This window comes from Anabrus simplex, chromosome 1 (assembly GCF_040414725.1).
Source record: "Anabrus simplex isolate iqAnaSimp1 chromosome 1, ASM4041472v1, whole genome shotgun sequence".
In the NCBI taxonomy this organism is placed as follows: domain Eukaryota; kingdom Metazoa; phylum Arthropoda; class Insecta; order Orthoptera; family Tettigoniidae; genus Anabrus; species Anabrus simplex.
The window spans coordinates 493,683,548-493,699,987 of NC_090265.1; the positions used below are offsets into that span (position 1 = coordinate 493,683,548).

General features: G+C 39.1%; 1 protein-coding gene across 1 annotated transcript in view; it reads right to left on the minus strand.

The window, feature by feature from the left end:
- Nucleotides 1–15,226, minus strand: part of FAM21 (Family with sequence similarity 21) — a 205,746-nt gene extending 190,520 nt beyond the window's left edge. Inside the window, exons 1-3 of the mRNA XM_067135340.2 lie at nucleotides 15,060–15,226; nucleotides 14,689–14,814; nucleotides 14,302–14,496 (exon numbers count right to left, since the gene is read on the minus strand). Of these exons, the coding sequence (XP_066991441.2) occupies nucleotides 14,302–14,496; nucleotides 14,689–14,814; nucleotides 15,060–15,062 (324 nt within the window). The 5' untranslated portion in view covers nucleotides 15,063–15,226. The remainder of the gene's footprint in view (nucleotides 1–14,301; nucleotides 14,497–14,688; nucleotides 14,815–15,059) is intronic.
- Between the last annotated feature and the right edge of the window lie 1,214 nt (nucleotides 15,227–16,440).

Sequence of the window (16,440 nt, forward strand, 5' to 3'; positions counted from 1 at the left end):
GCATTACGGGAGACCAGGTTCACAGACGAGTCAGCTTTTGAATCAGAAGGGTATAGAATTTAGAAAGGAAAACCGGGCAAGAGAGTGATGAAAAACATACCTCACCTGGGAAAGGGTTTCACAGTAAATAAAAGAATCCTAGAAGCAATAACAGACTTCACTTCTCGAAACTGCAGAATTCCCACCCTAGCTTTCAAAGGAGCAAATAAGCTCTACACGCTAGTCAACGCACATGCACCCATGAATGAGAGTAAAAAAACAAATCCAGAAAAAGTAGAGAACTTCTGGGAAGATTTGGAGGAAACAATATCCACTGTACCAACTAACAAAGTGATCATACTCCTTGGGATTTTAATCCACAACTGGGAAGAAAAAGGACATTCAAAAACATTATTGGAGAATATCCAGCCCACAGTGAGCCTCCGTGGCTCAGGCGGCAGCGCGCCGGCCTATTACCTCTGGGTTCCGTGGTTCAAATTTCAGTTGTTCCATGTGAGATTTGTGCTGGACAAAGCGGAGGCAGGACAGGATATTCTCCGGCCACTCTGGCTTTCCCCGTCATATTTCATTCAGGCAACACTCTCCAATATCATTTCATGTCATCTGTCATTCATTAATCATTGCCCCACCGGGCGAGTTGGCCGTGTGGTTAGGAGCGTGCAGCCGTGAGCTTGCATCCGGGAGATAGTGGGTTCGAACCCCACTGTCAGCACCCCTGAAGATGGTTTTCCTTGGTTTCCCATTTTCACACCAGGCAAATGCTGGGGCTGTACCTTAATTAAGGCCACAGCCGCTTCCTTCCCATTCCTAGACCTTTCCTATCCAATTGTCGCCATAAGACCTATCTGTGTCGGTGCAACGTAAAACAAATAGCAAAAAAAAAAAAAAATCATTGCCCCAGAGGAGTGCGACAGGCTTCGGCAACTGGCACAATTCCTATCCTCGCCACTAGATGGGGGATTCATTCATTCCATTCCTGACCCGGTCGAATAACTGGAAACAGGCTGTGGATTTTAATTTTCATCCAGCACACAAAGGACAAATCAAAATGGAGAGCGACTGATAGAATATAATAAGACCTTCAATCTGGTCATAAAATCAACAGCCTTCAGACACTTCCCGAAAAAACAGAAAACATGGATATCTCCCAATCCCAGCCTTGGAGAATTCCAAATTGGTCATGTAGCAATTTTTAAACTTGCAAAAAAAAAAAAAGGATCCAAAATGTAAAAGTCCTGAGGGTTCAAACTTAGATTCAGATAATTTTCTCTCCAACATCAAAGTTAGGATCATTCCATCATCCAGAAAAAGCAGTAACACAGTTCAAATGCCTAAATTTGACATTCAAAAACTGAGAACACACAAGAGAATTGAACAAAAGGCAGTATCAGGGATGGGAACAATTAAAAGAGGCTGTGACATACTGCTACTGTTCCTCTAGAGAAAAGGAGGAAACATGCATGGTGGTCATGTGAAGGTGATGAGGCAATTGAACGCCGAAAGGCTTGGGTGAATTAATGTTCCCCGGAAACATCCAAAAACCAGAAGAAGTTCCAGGAAAGAAGGAAGAGAACTGCCAAGATCATCAGAAATCTCAGGAGAAAGTATGAGAAAGAACGCTCGATCCAGATCGAACAGGACTTTCAGAAAAATAACACCTGGGACTTGTATAAAACATTCAGGTGTACCTTAAGTAGGCTAGATGAACTTCAGAAACCTAGAAGGAAAAATAGCCCACAGTGATGTGGAGAACAGTTAGATCCTACCAGATTATTTTGTAAAACTCATTGTGAACCACCATCCAAGAAATTATGGAATTACTGCAGACTGTGGAAAAAACTATGACCAGTTTGGCCAATGTACGAAAAATTGTTGTGGTTGTTTGAGTTTACAAGTTTCTCACTAGATATCTAGAACATTTCAATGCCTCAAAAAATAAATACTCTGCAATGAGTTCTCACATGAAAGAAACTGGCCACCAGTTCACTAGAATAGAAAGAGATATAAAAATCATTACAAGGGTTGAAAAGGGCAAATTAATGACAGAACTTGAAAATATCTATATCCATTTAGATCAACACTTTAATAAAGATAAAAACTTAAATGATGATATTGAGATAAAAAGCCCTTTATTAGAACAAATACTGAAACTATAAATAACACTCAAATTAGAAAAAAGTATTTTAAAAAATATTTTCAATCCCACATCTATTAATACTCCCACTACACAAACAGGCACAACTTCTTCCTCTATTACCTCTAAATATTCCCCTCCACACGCTACGCCAGTTATCAAAGCTCTGCCCAACTTTCCCTCCCCGGCTCACTCCCCGCTACAACTTCCTCAATCCTACAATACAAGAAGTAGAAGCGTGGCAGCAAGCAGTCATTATGCTGCAGTAAATACCACCAGAAAACCTAGCTGTAATCAAAGGGGTAAATGATGAACCATTAACACCACCATTTAGAAACAAGGTCCAACACACAATTTTCACGTAGTTTTATCTTGTTACAGACATATCAACATGTATTGGCATAAACAGCAGCAATTAGTTCAACATCTAAGGTTAAAAATGGATTGTCCCTTTCAACCGACGCTCTTGTAAAAACTACCAGCCTCAAACTCTACAATGTCAACTGACTACTTTCAAGTCTTTAAATAGCAAACATCATCAGTACGACATAGTTGATTACAATACCAATATAAATGGTCCGTTATTGGACATTATACATTTTCCAGCTAACTCATTCCTGGTTGCCAGCGTTTCGCCCTTGTGTGCTAAGTTGGGCTCATCAGTTAGTAAATAGCACACCCACCAAGACGCATGGCTAGTGTATACCGTGGAGGCCACTGCGTTAGGCTACATGGAGCCACCGGCAGTGCCAATGCACTATGAGAGACTTTGTCTCATTACCAAAAATTGATGCCTGCCTGGCCATCAGATGATATAGATGTTGATTCCCATAGGGAACCTGAAATATTTGTCCCGAATGAGTAAATTTATAATAGCAATATAAATGGTCCATTATTGGACATTATAAATTTTCCAGCTAACTTTCCTGGTTGCCAGCGTTTTGTCCCTGTGTGCTAAGTTGGGCTCATCAGCTGGTAAATAGCACACCCATCAAGACGCATGGCTAGTGCATACGGTGGCGGCCATTGTGTAGGCTACTTGGAGCCACCGGCAGTAGATTATGTCAATAATTAATTTATTGGAAACAAACTACAAATTCTTTTTTTTTTGCTAGGGGCTTTACGTCGCACCGACACAGATAGGTCTTATGGCGACGATGGGATAGGAAAGGCCTAGGAGTTGGAAGGAAGCAGCCGTGGCCTTAATTAAGGTACAGCCCCAGCATTTGCCTGGTGTGAAAATGGGAAACCACGGAAAACCATCTTCAGGGCTGCCGATAGTGGGATTCGAACCTACAAATTCTTGTGAAGATCATAGTACGTAATGTGAAGATGAAGGCCCATAAGACGTTTAAGAATTTTTAAAGTTCTGGAAATAAAAGAAACTTTTAGCCAGATTTCTTGATGTTGATGATTATTGTTGTTTAGAGGGGCCTAACATCTAGGTCATCGCCCCCTATGGTACGAAATGAGACAAAATGCAATTACCATTTAAAAATAATAAAAAATTCATCCACTGACCAGAATTCAAAACATGATGATGAGGAATGAACTGACGAATATGAATTTAAAACAATCAGTGGATAAGACGTGCAATGCCTCACATTCCCAGAAACAATATTACTGACCAAGGGACAGCTTCCAAAGCCCAATCCTGAATCGATGATGCTTGTCTAAATGGGCCAATATCTATGTCAACAATCCCGCATAATGGCACTTATCGGTAGTAAAGTAGAACCATGGTATTTCTCAAGTTGCGGTACTAATCAAAGGTAGCGTAAACTCACGGTGTTCCAAACATTATGGTACTACTCACAAGTATTGTACGTCGTACAGGTAACGCAGACCTATGGTGTTTCTCACACAATGGCGCCACTCACAGCCAACGCAAACAAATGAGGTTCCTCACCTAAGTGTACTAATCACGGGCGCCGGTATTCCCGTGGTGTTCCTCACATAGTAGGTACCAATCACAGGCAATGCAGACCCACGGTGTCACTCATATAGTGGTACAACTCACAGGCTACACCCAGACCCGTGGTGTTGCTCACATGGATACGACTCACGGGTACTGGAAACCCACAGTCCACATGCACTGCTGCTATGAATCACAAACCTATTGTGTACCTAATATAGTGGCACTACTCACAAGTAAAGGCGACCCATGGTGTTCCCCGCGTGATGGTACTAATCAAAAGTAGTTTCACTGTTCTAAGACAATCATCCCTTGGTCGCCCCTTTTAGTCGCCTCTCACGACAGGCAGGGGATACTGTGGGTGTATTTTTCATCTGAGTCCCCCACCCACAGGGGGTAGAGAGAGAGAAAAAAGAAGAAAGAAGGGATCCGTCACTTCGAAAAATGAAGTAACGGACGAAGAAAGGCAAGGGCCACGACGGGCATGAAAATGAAAGACTCCCTAGGCCTCGAATGATCTAATACCGTCGGGGTCAGAAAAGAACAAGAGTTGACCAAAGGAGGTCGGACAGGATAGACAAAAGTTAGCAGCCTGGCACAAGTAAGTGGAAGCAATGCCAAGACTCAGCTAAGTGCCCTGTGGTCACCAACCCACGCTCCCAAGTTGAGAGCCCCTTGGGTCCCTTCTAGTCACCTCTTACCACAGGCAGGGGATACCGCGGGTGTATTCTACATGTGCGTCCCCCACCCGCAGGGGGTGCCAGATTTCTTGCCCTAAACTTTAAAGTGTTTTACAACATAATTGCCTTCATTCATCATTTCAAGTCTGAATGACACTATTGAGATTTAGACATTCAGTGTTAAAAATAATTCAAGAATTTTATTGTAATTAATCTAACTGAAAGTGTACAGAACTGTCAATTTTCTTGTTCACAGCCAAGCTGTTATTTTATATACTGTCTAATAACTGATCTTCAATTACAATATAATTTTTTGTAAATTAGTTTTAACAAATAACTTATAAAGATTAAAGCCAGGATCCTGACCTAACCTTGAGACATTATTATGGCTGATGATGCCTGGTAGATGGGCAAAACATGTACCAAGTATAGAATTTATAACAAGGATGAAGTCCTAATTATAAATGTATTTTATGTATTGAATAGGTGAACTTACAAATAAACACTTGTATTTTAACATTTACATTGAATTTCAATATGGGCTCAAATATGAGAATATCCTTTAGAAATATGCCAATGATAGAGCAACCGTTGAAATATACAAGAATCCTGAGCAAGATTTGGGAAGAGGAGATGGTGCCAGATGGATGGATATCACCGCTGGTACACAAGAAAGAAGACAAGACAGATAACAATTACAGGGAATATCACTACTACCAGTAACATATAAGATCTGCAGGTCTGCGATTCGGTAGAAATGGAAACAATGATTCATATCCTAGAAGAAATGGGTCTAGATAGGAAGATAAGAGAACTCATTAAACAGCCAGTGACTGGCACAACATCCAAGGTCAAGTTCAAAGGGATCCTATTGGAATCTTTTGGGATTCAAACAGGGGTCAGATAGGGAGATGTATTATCTCCCCTTCCATTAGACTGTGTTCTTCATGAAGTGATTAGAGAGTGGAGCTGCAAAATGCAAGGAATGGGTGGTATACGAATGGGATGCATGAACAAAGGAATTGGAGTTGACTGTTTAGACTTTGCGGATGACATTGTGGTCCTGTCAGAGTCAATAGAGGCGGCACGGAACCAAATTGCCCAACCCTAGGAAAAAGCAAGGAAGGCCTACGGATCTCCTTCGAGAAGACACTAATACATGACCAACATCAAAACAGCACCCAGATGGATGACAGTTGAGAGAGAAAGGATTCAGGAAGTGGAGAAATTCAAATATCTGGGACAGTGGATAGACAATAACCTGTCAGAAAAAAAGCCACTGTTATCAAGAATCAGCAAGATGCATTTGGAATATAAACTAACTATGAACACTTACAACAAGAAAAACATCTCGATCAATGCAAAACTCAAGAAACTACCAGACAGAGGCTTTATATGTAGCTGAATGTTTGAACCTGATAAAAACAGGATTGGCCAAGAAGTTGGAACTAGTGGAGAGAAAGATTCTGAGGAAGATACTGGGGTCCCAAAAAACAGAAGTTGGATCATACAAAACGAAAGAAACCAAAAATTATATCTCATGACGGAAAAGATCTCAGATACCATCTGGAAGAGGAGGGCCATGTTCTTCGGACATATCTACAGAATGAACCCAGGAAGACTGACCAATCAGATAAGATTTTTTTGAGATCAGGCAAACTACTGTGTGCGCTGGTAACAGGAAGTGAGGAAGGATCTGGAAGAAATGGGAATACAAGGAACAGAAATCAGCAACAAGGATGCTTACAAGTCAAGGATCAAGGCCATGAATAGGTTTCAAGAAAAAGTTAGATCCCATACCCAAGCGCCATGGACAGAAGAAAGATTGCAGAGTGAAACGATAAAGGAGTACTGGACAAGGATTAAAGCCCAGATACAGATAAAGCTGAATTTGAATTAATGTGGCCCATAGTTGGCAGAAACGAAAGAAGAAAAATACGGTTGAGGCACTGGTCTACTGACCCCAACTTGGCAGGTTCGATCTTTGCTTTCAGTCCAGTGGTATTTGAAGGAGCTCAAATTCGCCAGCCTTGTATTGGCAGATTTACTGGCATGTAAAAGAACTCCTGCAGGACTAAATTCTGGCACCTTGGCCATCTACAAAAACCATAAAAGTAGTTAGTGGGACTCAAAGCCAATAACATAATAATAATAATAATAATAATAATAATGATGATAATAATAATAATAATAATAATAATAATAATAACAACAACAACAACAACAACAACAACAACAACAATAATAATAATAATAATAATAATAATAATAATAATAATAATAATAATAATAATAATAATAATAATAATAATAATAATAATAATAATAATAATAATCAGCATCATCATCCCTGCGGTAGCGAGAAAAAATGTTATATATCTTACTGCTAAATATTATTGTCAATGCAACCTACCTAAAATTGTACCCTTAAGAATTTTTAAACCACTTGGGTTAAGTTTAAGTTATAAATACAGTGCAGGAAAAAAAAAATGCAACATCCTCAAGGACAAGGTCATTTTATTCACAAGCAAGGTGACAGGTAGTTCATCACTGCAGGAATAGGCCTATATGATTACATATTCGAACCAAATGAAACACACATCACAGTAAAGGGCACCCAATCAGCCGCTTCAGTACACAGCGTACCCCGCTCTGGTGGCAATGCAGGCATATATTCACGCATGCACGCGATCATAAAGGTGCCGAATGGCATTCTGCAATACATTGTCCCAAGCATCTTTTGATGCAATTTGACAAGTGTTCTTGCAGGCTTTAGAGAGCGCATTAAGTTCCCACTTCATTGTGTCCCATACATGTTCAATTGGCGAGAGATCCGGTCATCTTGCTGGCCAGGGCAGTTGTTGTACACTACGTAGAGCATGTTGTGTCGCAGCAGCTGTTTGTGGACGTGCTTTGTCCCGCTAAAAATGCACATCACCTTCCCATCAAAGAAACGGCAGTAGCACGGGGACAACAACCTGTGCAATATAGCGGGCACTGGTTACATAGCCCTGCAGAAACACCAACTGTGACTGCAAGTTGTAAATGATGGCCTCTCCTACACCAAGGAGCCTGAAGTGCGACCCGGGTATTGTGGGCGAATGCACTCTGGAATAGGCCACTCACTAGGTCTACGCCATACATGTGTACGTCCATCACTTGCATGCAGACAGAACCTATTCTCATCACTTAAGACAACAAAGTGCCATTCCCCTCTCCACTCGACTCTTTCACAACACCAGAGTAGCTGTGCTTGGCGGTGTCGTGGTAGCCTGGTCAGAGGCACACGTAATTGTAATCCTGCTGCAAGCAGACAGTTCCCTATGGTCCTTGGTGAGACAGCAGGTGCAGCATGTGACCGGATTTCGTTCCTGGATGATGTTCGGTCAGCCAAAGTTGCTCGCACAATGCTTGATCTTGACGTGCATCTGTACTATGCGGATCGTTCGGAGTCTGGTCTACGGGTGTGGGAATGTTCCACAGACCACTGCTGAAAGCAGCGACACACCACTAATACATTGTGCCCAACATGTGCAGCAATCAGTCGATACGTCCATCCAGCTTCCCGCATGCCCGCAATGCAACCCTGTTCAAATGGCTGCAGTTGTTCAACAGGAGCACATACTCATCGGCGGGACATGCAGTAGAATTCCATTAGACCGGCATCCAACAGTCCGGAACGTCCGATGGTCCAGCACGATTCCAGGATTATTTTATGTTTTGTTTTTCTTATGTTTGGGACAGTTAAAGTGCATGGCACGGTTCGAAACCACCCGAAAGTGTCCACTACGGGTCTGCTATTGTTAGACACAATCGGCATTGTTGGCTATCACCACACACAGGTTCAATTCATTGTTTTGATACCGAGATCTTTTCGCTACAGTATTTTTTCTTGCGATCTAGGATCCGTATTACAGTACAGTACATGTATGTAAACTGAATGTGTTGAATGAAAATTTGGTGCTGCCCTAATTTTGAGCTAAAGTTATTAAACTAATGATTCTGCTGATCGACATTTTACTTCAAAACGCCGTGTTACAGCTGTTTTTACTGTACGACTTAACCTATCGTAATAAGAGGTACCGCCCGATAGTCCGGCATTTTCGGTAATCCGGCACCGGGCCGGTCCCGAACGTACCGGACTATCGGACTTCTACTGTACTTGTACGTTAGAATGAATGTTATGAACACTGTTCATCTCAAACCTCGGCACAGTTACTGCCTGCAGTCAAAACAGAGTGTGCACATACAAGCCTCCTGAGCACCATCTGATCACCGATGTCTGTGACAAATGAATCACTAACACAACCCCTCAGTATACACATATTGCACCCTGGTGCTACTGAACACGGTCCTTGAGCATGTTGCATTATTTTCCTTTCGGCAGTATATATATTTATGCTTGACATGTTGTGTGGTCTACATTAGTTATTTTAATGGGAAAATGAGGAAAGTCTGTTTTAAATTAAGGGCTTAAAAGTGACTAATAGCACAATTAAACTAAATACTGCTCAAAAGGAAATATTCACAAATGACGGTGATTCAACCTAGACTTTATCTTTACTAACACAGCAAGTGTCATTTTTATAATTTTAAACAATGGCAGCTCTTGCAGTCATTAAGCTGAAAAGCAATGACAATAGATTGTAACCCTTTCTTCTTGTGCTTTACACACACACAAAAAAAAATGTACCTTACCCTACTTGGCCGAGCGCATAAAACTTGCAAGCATATTTCTGGCTCACTAAAATGAATTTGCTTCCCCACACTTTAACTGTCACAAACTCTACAACGACTGAATTGCTTAATAAATCGTTAATAAATTAACTTCCCACATACTGCAGTTGCACCCAGTGCACGCCATCGCATGTCACACTCTCCTCTCCAGCCAATAGGAGCACAGAAAATGGTCGCATTTCACAGATAGACATATTCTCAGTTTTATTTTACCGTAATTACGCGAATAACACCCGCATATTTTCTTTTAAAAATTGAGGCACGAAATTGGAGTGTGGGTTTAATTTGCGTCAATGTTTGCACTTTTTTTCAAAATCAGCCTTCCTAAAGTTAGAGTGCAGGGATTATTTGGTGGCGGGGATTATTCACGTAAATATGGTATTTTTTTTATGTAAGGAAGAATGCTTCTAGGCATATGCTGGTGGGTCCTTGGCAAGCATAGAGGAAGGATCTCACCTCTCTGATACTTACGGCATTGTTTCACATTTTTGCATGATTTTCTCCTTCCTAACCAATGAATGACAATCAAGTTTTTAACACTTGTTGAACTATCAATTAATTTCTAATTCGGGATCTTCACAGTTCATAGCTCCAGTCTGATATTAAATCTCTTGCAGGAAATAGGCTTGACAAAAATACCAAGGTACAAATGATATTGAATATGAAACCACTTAGGTATCCATTCAAGCATAAGTACTATATAAAATCATAATAAACATTACCCAATTAAGGAACTTCAGTGACTATTAGTTTGAAATAGTTCACTAGTGTGCATTTGCTGATGTAATAAAATGCTTATTTCTTCAAAAGTTCATTGTGACTACTATTTCCAATTATAGAATAAGAATTTCTTTACAGTAATAATTAAAAAAGAAAAAAGGAAAGCAATAAACTGAAAATGTGAAAACATGACAGAACTCAAAAATTCCTTCTGAAACGAGCAACCTATTTTTTGGTCAAAATATCTATATATTATCCTAGATTTTTATTTTACAAATTAATTTTTCAACGTTAAATAATGACAATTTTTTCTCCCCATTACTAACAGTAAACTGCAGTGGCATATACTGAGGGCTATCAAGCTCAAACCTCAATTGAGAATGATGGAAGTGTAAAGCACATTATAATGTAAGCATCTGACACATTGCTCCATTTACAAAACTTGAAAGCAGTGAGAAAAACGTCACACGTATTTCTGAGAGCAAGGCATCGGAGACTGATATTGCAGCCCAGACTCTCGTCCTTCTCCCCTCCACTCACTTTGCGCGGCATGGTGCCTTGTTTAGTATTAAAAACATTTTTTGTCCGTATTGACTCAAGATTTTACAATGCTTGGTAAAGCTAAAGATTCCACCTATTCAATACATTATCATAACGGTACGTTTAGAACATCACATATTTATTTAACTTATTGTAAAATACATCTTTGGGACCGGTTTCGGCAATCCACTATGCCATCATCAGCCATTGAAAGTTTAATAGCAAGGAACATTCAAAAAAGTAAAAATATGCTATAGAATCAGTATAGAATGTATGCTTGGCATACTTTTAACAGCAAGTCCTATTCTACATGAAAAACATTAAAAATAACTAGATAACATTGACCCATTGTACTATACAAATAACATGTCTTTTTTGAAAAAATACAGTATTATTTGGTGCGTCTAAAATTATTTTGTATATGATTGAAAAAGTCTATGATTTGGTGTAGCTTATGTACAAGAAATTCATATGAAATTGATAAGTGATTCTACAGAGCATTTGCCATTTTAAACCACAGTTTTTTAACAGCAAGTCCTATTCTACATGAAAAACATTAAAAATGGCTAGATAACATTGACCCATTGTATTATACAAGTAACATATCTTTTTTAAAAATACAGTATTATTTGGTGCGTCTAAAATTGTTTTTTATGTGATTGACAAAGTCTCTAATTTTGTGTAGTTGATGTACAGGAAGTTCATATAAAATTGATAAATGATTCTACAAAACATCTGCCATTATTAAAGCACAGTTTTTTTGTTCCTCATGATATGCGACTTATACTGTTTGATAATATATACAGGTTCTTCTTTCTTAAAAATTATTGACAAAACAGTCTATGTTTGACTAATATAGGGAGTTGCAGATTTCTGATATGTTTAATCTTATTTTAGTATTTGAACCTTGCTTCGTAGTATTTTTTCAAGATAAATAACTGTATGGCTGAGGCCGAAACTATGGTTGAGATCTTGAATATTATTTTATATGCCAGGTGGAAGCGGGCAGTAATTAGTATTAATCTCGAACAAGCACGGATCTAAAAAGGAAATTGCAAATTGTGTATGAGTTATTGAGAATGAAACGCGGTACTATAGGAAAGAATTTAAGATATGAAACTCGCCTCAGGTTGAATGTAACAGCGTGTAGAAAGAGTGAGGAACAAATGCTGAATGTCAAACGACAGCCGGCTGGCCCAGCTGTGAGGGGGGCGTATTATGTAGGGGAAGGGGAAGTAGGAGAGGTTGCGGTCGCGAGTATCTGTGTGTCAGGGGGGCGTGGGCTTTACGGGGATAGTAAGCTAGCGCGCAACATAATATTTTATGTACTGATTGATTTTTAGGAATTTTTAAACTATTAATCAATGAAATAAGCATGTCAAATAAAATTGTGGGTTTTTCCAAAATATCATTTAGATTCTAATTGGGATTGTAATATTGATCTAGAGTAATGTAACATTGCTCCGTTAGGTCTAAGAGTGGGCCTTTATTTATTGTTTCGATGATGTCCAAGTCCTTGTTGATACTGTAAAAATTGTGTTTGTATTCCTGTATGTGCTGGCCTATTGCCAAAAATTTTCTATATTTTATGGCATTGACATGTTCATTGTATCTGATATTAAATGATCTCCCAGTCTGTCCAAGGTAAACACTGGTACAGTCATTGCAATGAAACCTATATACACCTGATCTATCAAATGGCTTTTGTATATTAACCGATTTGGAATTGTAGAAAATATCTAAATTTCTATTGTTAGTTTTGAAGGCAATATTGACATTTCTTTTTTTTTTAATATTGGTTAATCGGAAGATGTCAGAGTTAAAGGTGAAAGTAGCATATGTTTTTGTTTTGGGCGTTTCTTTTTGCAATTTAGTCTTGGGTTGGTGTTTAAATTTATAAATGATGCGTTCTATAAAACATTTGTTGTAGGATGCGATCTTGCGTATAGTGTTGAGTTCTTTTTTACGTTCTATACTGGACAAGGGTACATTAAATACTCTCTGTATTAAATTATTGTATGTAGCTCTTTTATGACTAGGAGGATGTTCAGAGTCGTGTTTGATGGTCGTGGCTGTGTGTGCCGGTTTTCTGTAGATTTTGTATTCAAAAGAGGATGGGCGCCTGGTAATGGTTAGATCTAAAAAATTTAGGGGTTTATTACTTTCGGATTCTATTGTAAATTTGATATCATTGTCGATGCTGTTGAAATATATTAAGGTGGAAGGGGCATCGGTAGTGCGTTGTTCCATTATTATAAATGTATCATCTACAAATCTGGCCCATACGGCTATATTATTGAATGTCTTATTATTTATGATTTTTAGTGTGTTCCAGAAAATCTATATAAATGTCAGCTAAGATACCTGATGCCGGTGAACCCATAGCCAGTCCGTCCTGTTTATAAATTACTTTGTTGAAAATGAAATAATTATTGTTAGTTAGGAACTTCAAGATTAGTATGAAATCGTCTATTTCAAGTTGACTAAGTTGGCTGTGAGTACGCAAATTTTTTAGAACGATTGGTATAACTTTTTCAGATTTGATGTTGGCGTACATATTGGTGATATCGAATGAATGCATGGTATCATATGCCTGTAATTTGAAATTTTCTAGTTGTTTAATTAGTTCTGAAGTGTTTTTTATTGATTTGTTGGCTTGTAATGTATAATGCTTACTTAGAAATTGTTGTGTTACCTTTAGCTTTACCAAGCATTGTAAAATGGTGCCTTGTGTACGATATGAGCGGGGACCGGGAGATTATATGTGTGTTCGGTCCATCAGATCGCCACTACTAACTATCAATCATGCGTTACTCATCGTATATACTTCCTCACCTCATACTTCTGGCTTAATTATATAGATAACAGGGTGCTGGTATTTCACTTCTGTTTACTTCTACATCCTTGTAGGAAGACATTACACGGCTGCTGTTATACGAGTAATAGAGTTTTCTTTTTACAGGTAGATCTACTAAACTGAAGTGCAATCTTTCAGCTTTAGCGTTCTCATTTGTTGGTTGGAATTGAACCCGTGATCATGTGTCGGACACCACCACTGATCTCCCAAGGAAGCTAATTAACCAGTGAAGGGTACGACTGCTAATAATAATAGGGCATTTGCCGGGGGAATTAACAGTATGAGGGAGTTGATTCTGAAATTAGAACCGGGGCCAAAGGCAAGCATTCTATCCTTTTAGCCAAAAAGCCGGACTTTCATCTGCTAAACCTTAGGCTACTATCTCCGCTGATCAGGGGTTGAGCATTGGCAGTAGCAGAGGCCAGGGCAGTAGCTTGTGAAGCAGCCTTGACAACACAGCAGACTTCTCCGTTGGCTATTGGCTCCAGTTCAAAACGCTGAAGGCTTGACGTTCACTATACCAACTGTCGAAAAGGGGCAACCTAAGTCTAGAGGTAGCCCACGTCTTGATTCCAGCATACGCCACTGGCAAATTGTCATGTGAAAAGCACCCAATCAGTTATCTCACTTTAAAAGGCATAAATAATGGGTTACAACAAACAATGTACCCTACATAATATTCCCTAAGATAAAAACAGACCTAGGATTTATTTCTAACCTTCTCTTCTTCTTTCTTGTCTTCTGAAGAGTTCTCATTTTCATCATCATCATACACCCTGTTTTCCACAAACTGAGTGTTGGCAAGAGCCAGGAAAGAGTTGGTCACATTGCTTATTTCTGTAGAAGTAGTCTTCAACTCTTCTATCAATTTATTCAGAGATACCTCAGTAGAGTGTGTTCTTTGAAGCAAGTTCTAAAAACATTTAAAAAAGATCTGATTAGTACCTCCCAAAATTGTATAGAAGGCAATGTATCACAACTGATATTAAACTTTCTGCCAAAGCACATGTACTACGTATGTCAAACACAGAACAACACATAAGAAATACCCCAGTGAAGTGTTTCTGATATCCTCAAGATTCAGCTAAACAAGGAAAGCACCCACTTGTGAAAACTGTTGGAGATGATTCAAAAGTCCAGCATCACCAGCAAGGCTCCAATTGCCACTCTCTCTCCTTATTTCATCTGTTGTCCACGGTTTCTCCCATGGCTTGGATTTTTCAGGTTCCTCCTGAGGAAGATTACCATTTTTAATACTGAGCCATGCCCATACTTACATAACAAAAGTGACCAGGAATCACAGATAGTGTCATTAAGGCTGGAAAACCAGGCAATCAACATTAAATAGAATAATTTACAGCAAGTAAAAGACAATGATATTTTGTATCAAAATCAGAGAAGGCGTTGTTCATTTTAGGGTCGGATTTGACATATACATATAACCTGTACTCCGTACGACACTAGTGATATACGTACCATAACTTCAAGACACGCTAACAGCTTCGAGTACAAACTTGTTATTAAAAATTTACATCCTTATGTTGAATTCCTGTAGGAACTATCAGTTCCATTTAAAATCTTACAACAAAATAGAATTCCATAGCTTAGACATGTCAAATCCATCCGACATACAAACATTCACACACCGCAACTCGATCGCAAAGAAAACGTGCTTGTTCAATTTCCTTGTATAGAGATCCGTGCTACTTAATCGAAGTTATGCATTATCAGCCATGCAGGAAATTGGCAGATCCCGACCTGGATTCTGTCATGTGTCATCACAACGTGCTGTCCCTACCTATGCTATCATCTTTGGTCCGTTCTCCTCAGTATTCCTACCAAGGACGAGTTCCCCATCATTATTAAAATAGGTGATGTATACAACAAATATTAAATTAAGATAGTATTACATAAAGTACGAGCATTGTGCATAACTTTCCGCAAAACACTACATTCTTGTGCTCTGCGGCTATGCTCAATAGTTAACACCAAATTTTTATTTGGATGTTACCTGTGAAATTTTACCTTTTTATCTTACTGTTTTAAATCAGTTCAGTTTAAAATTTATGCTATAAGGTTTGGCTTAACGTTCAAGTTCTTTCGCCTTAGAATTAGATTTTCTATAAATATATATATTTTTTCAAGTATTGTGATGTGCCGTAGGACACCTAAACCAAACTTAACCCCATGGCGCAAAAGCCCCGAAGGGCTATGGCCTACAAAGCGACTGTTGTTCAGCCCGAAGGCCTACAGATTACGAGGTATCGTGTGGTCAGCACGACAGATCCTCTCGGCCGTTATTCTTGGCTCTCTACATCGGGCCGTACGACACCGAGCTAGCGAAATTTCGAAAGGTCAGGGTCGCAAATTACTATCGACACTGCTGCGGACAGTATAATCATTCGTCTTAGGAATTCAAATTCTGCGATTAAATCATACTTGCATCAGTTCTCATCATTGTATACTTGACACTGGTACTCAATCACACAATATTCCAATGTCCTATTTACGAATCAATCCATAAAAGTGTTCTACGCGTTATTACAGATTAGTAATAACATGTTGTAATTAGGATACGTCTGAAAATAGTTTAATATTTTTAGGTGAAGTCGATGTCATGGTTATATGCGAAACCTGGGTTAAAAGTAACGAGGCCAAATATTACAATTTAAATAAATACCCATGTTTGTTTGCTCACGGATACACATAAGGGAGTGGTGGGTCAGGGATATTTATCCATAAAAAAATGGAAATTTAAAATACTTAATAAATGTGAAATGAAACATAGCTTAATCTGGGTTGAGATTTGGCCAGACATCTCAGGTGGTAATTCCAATTCAGATAGTCTGCATATAAT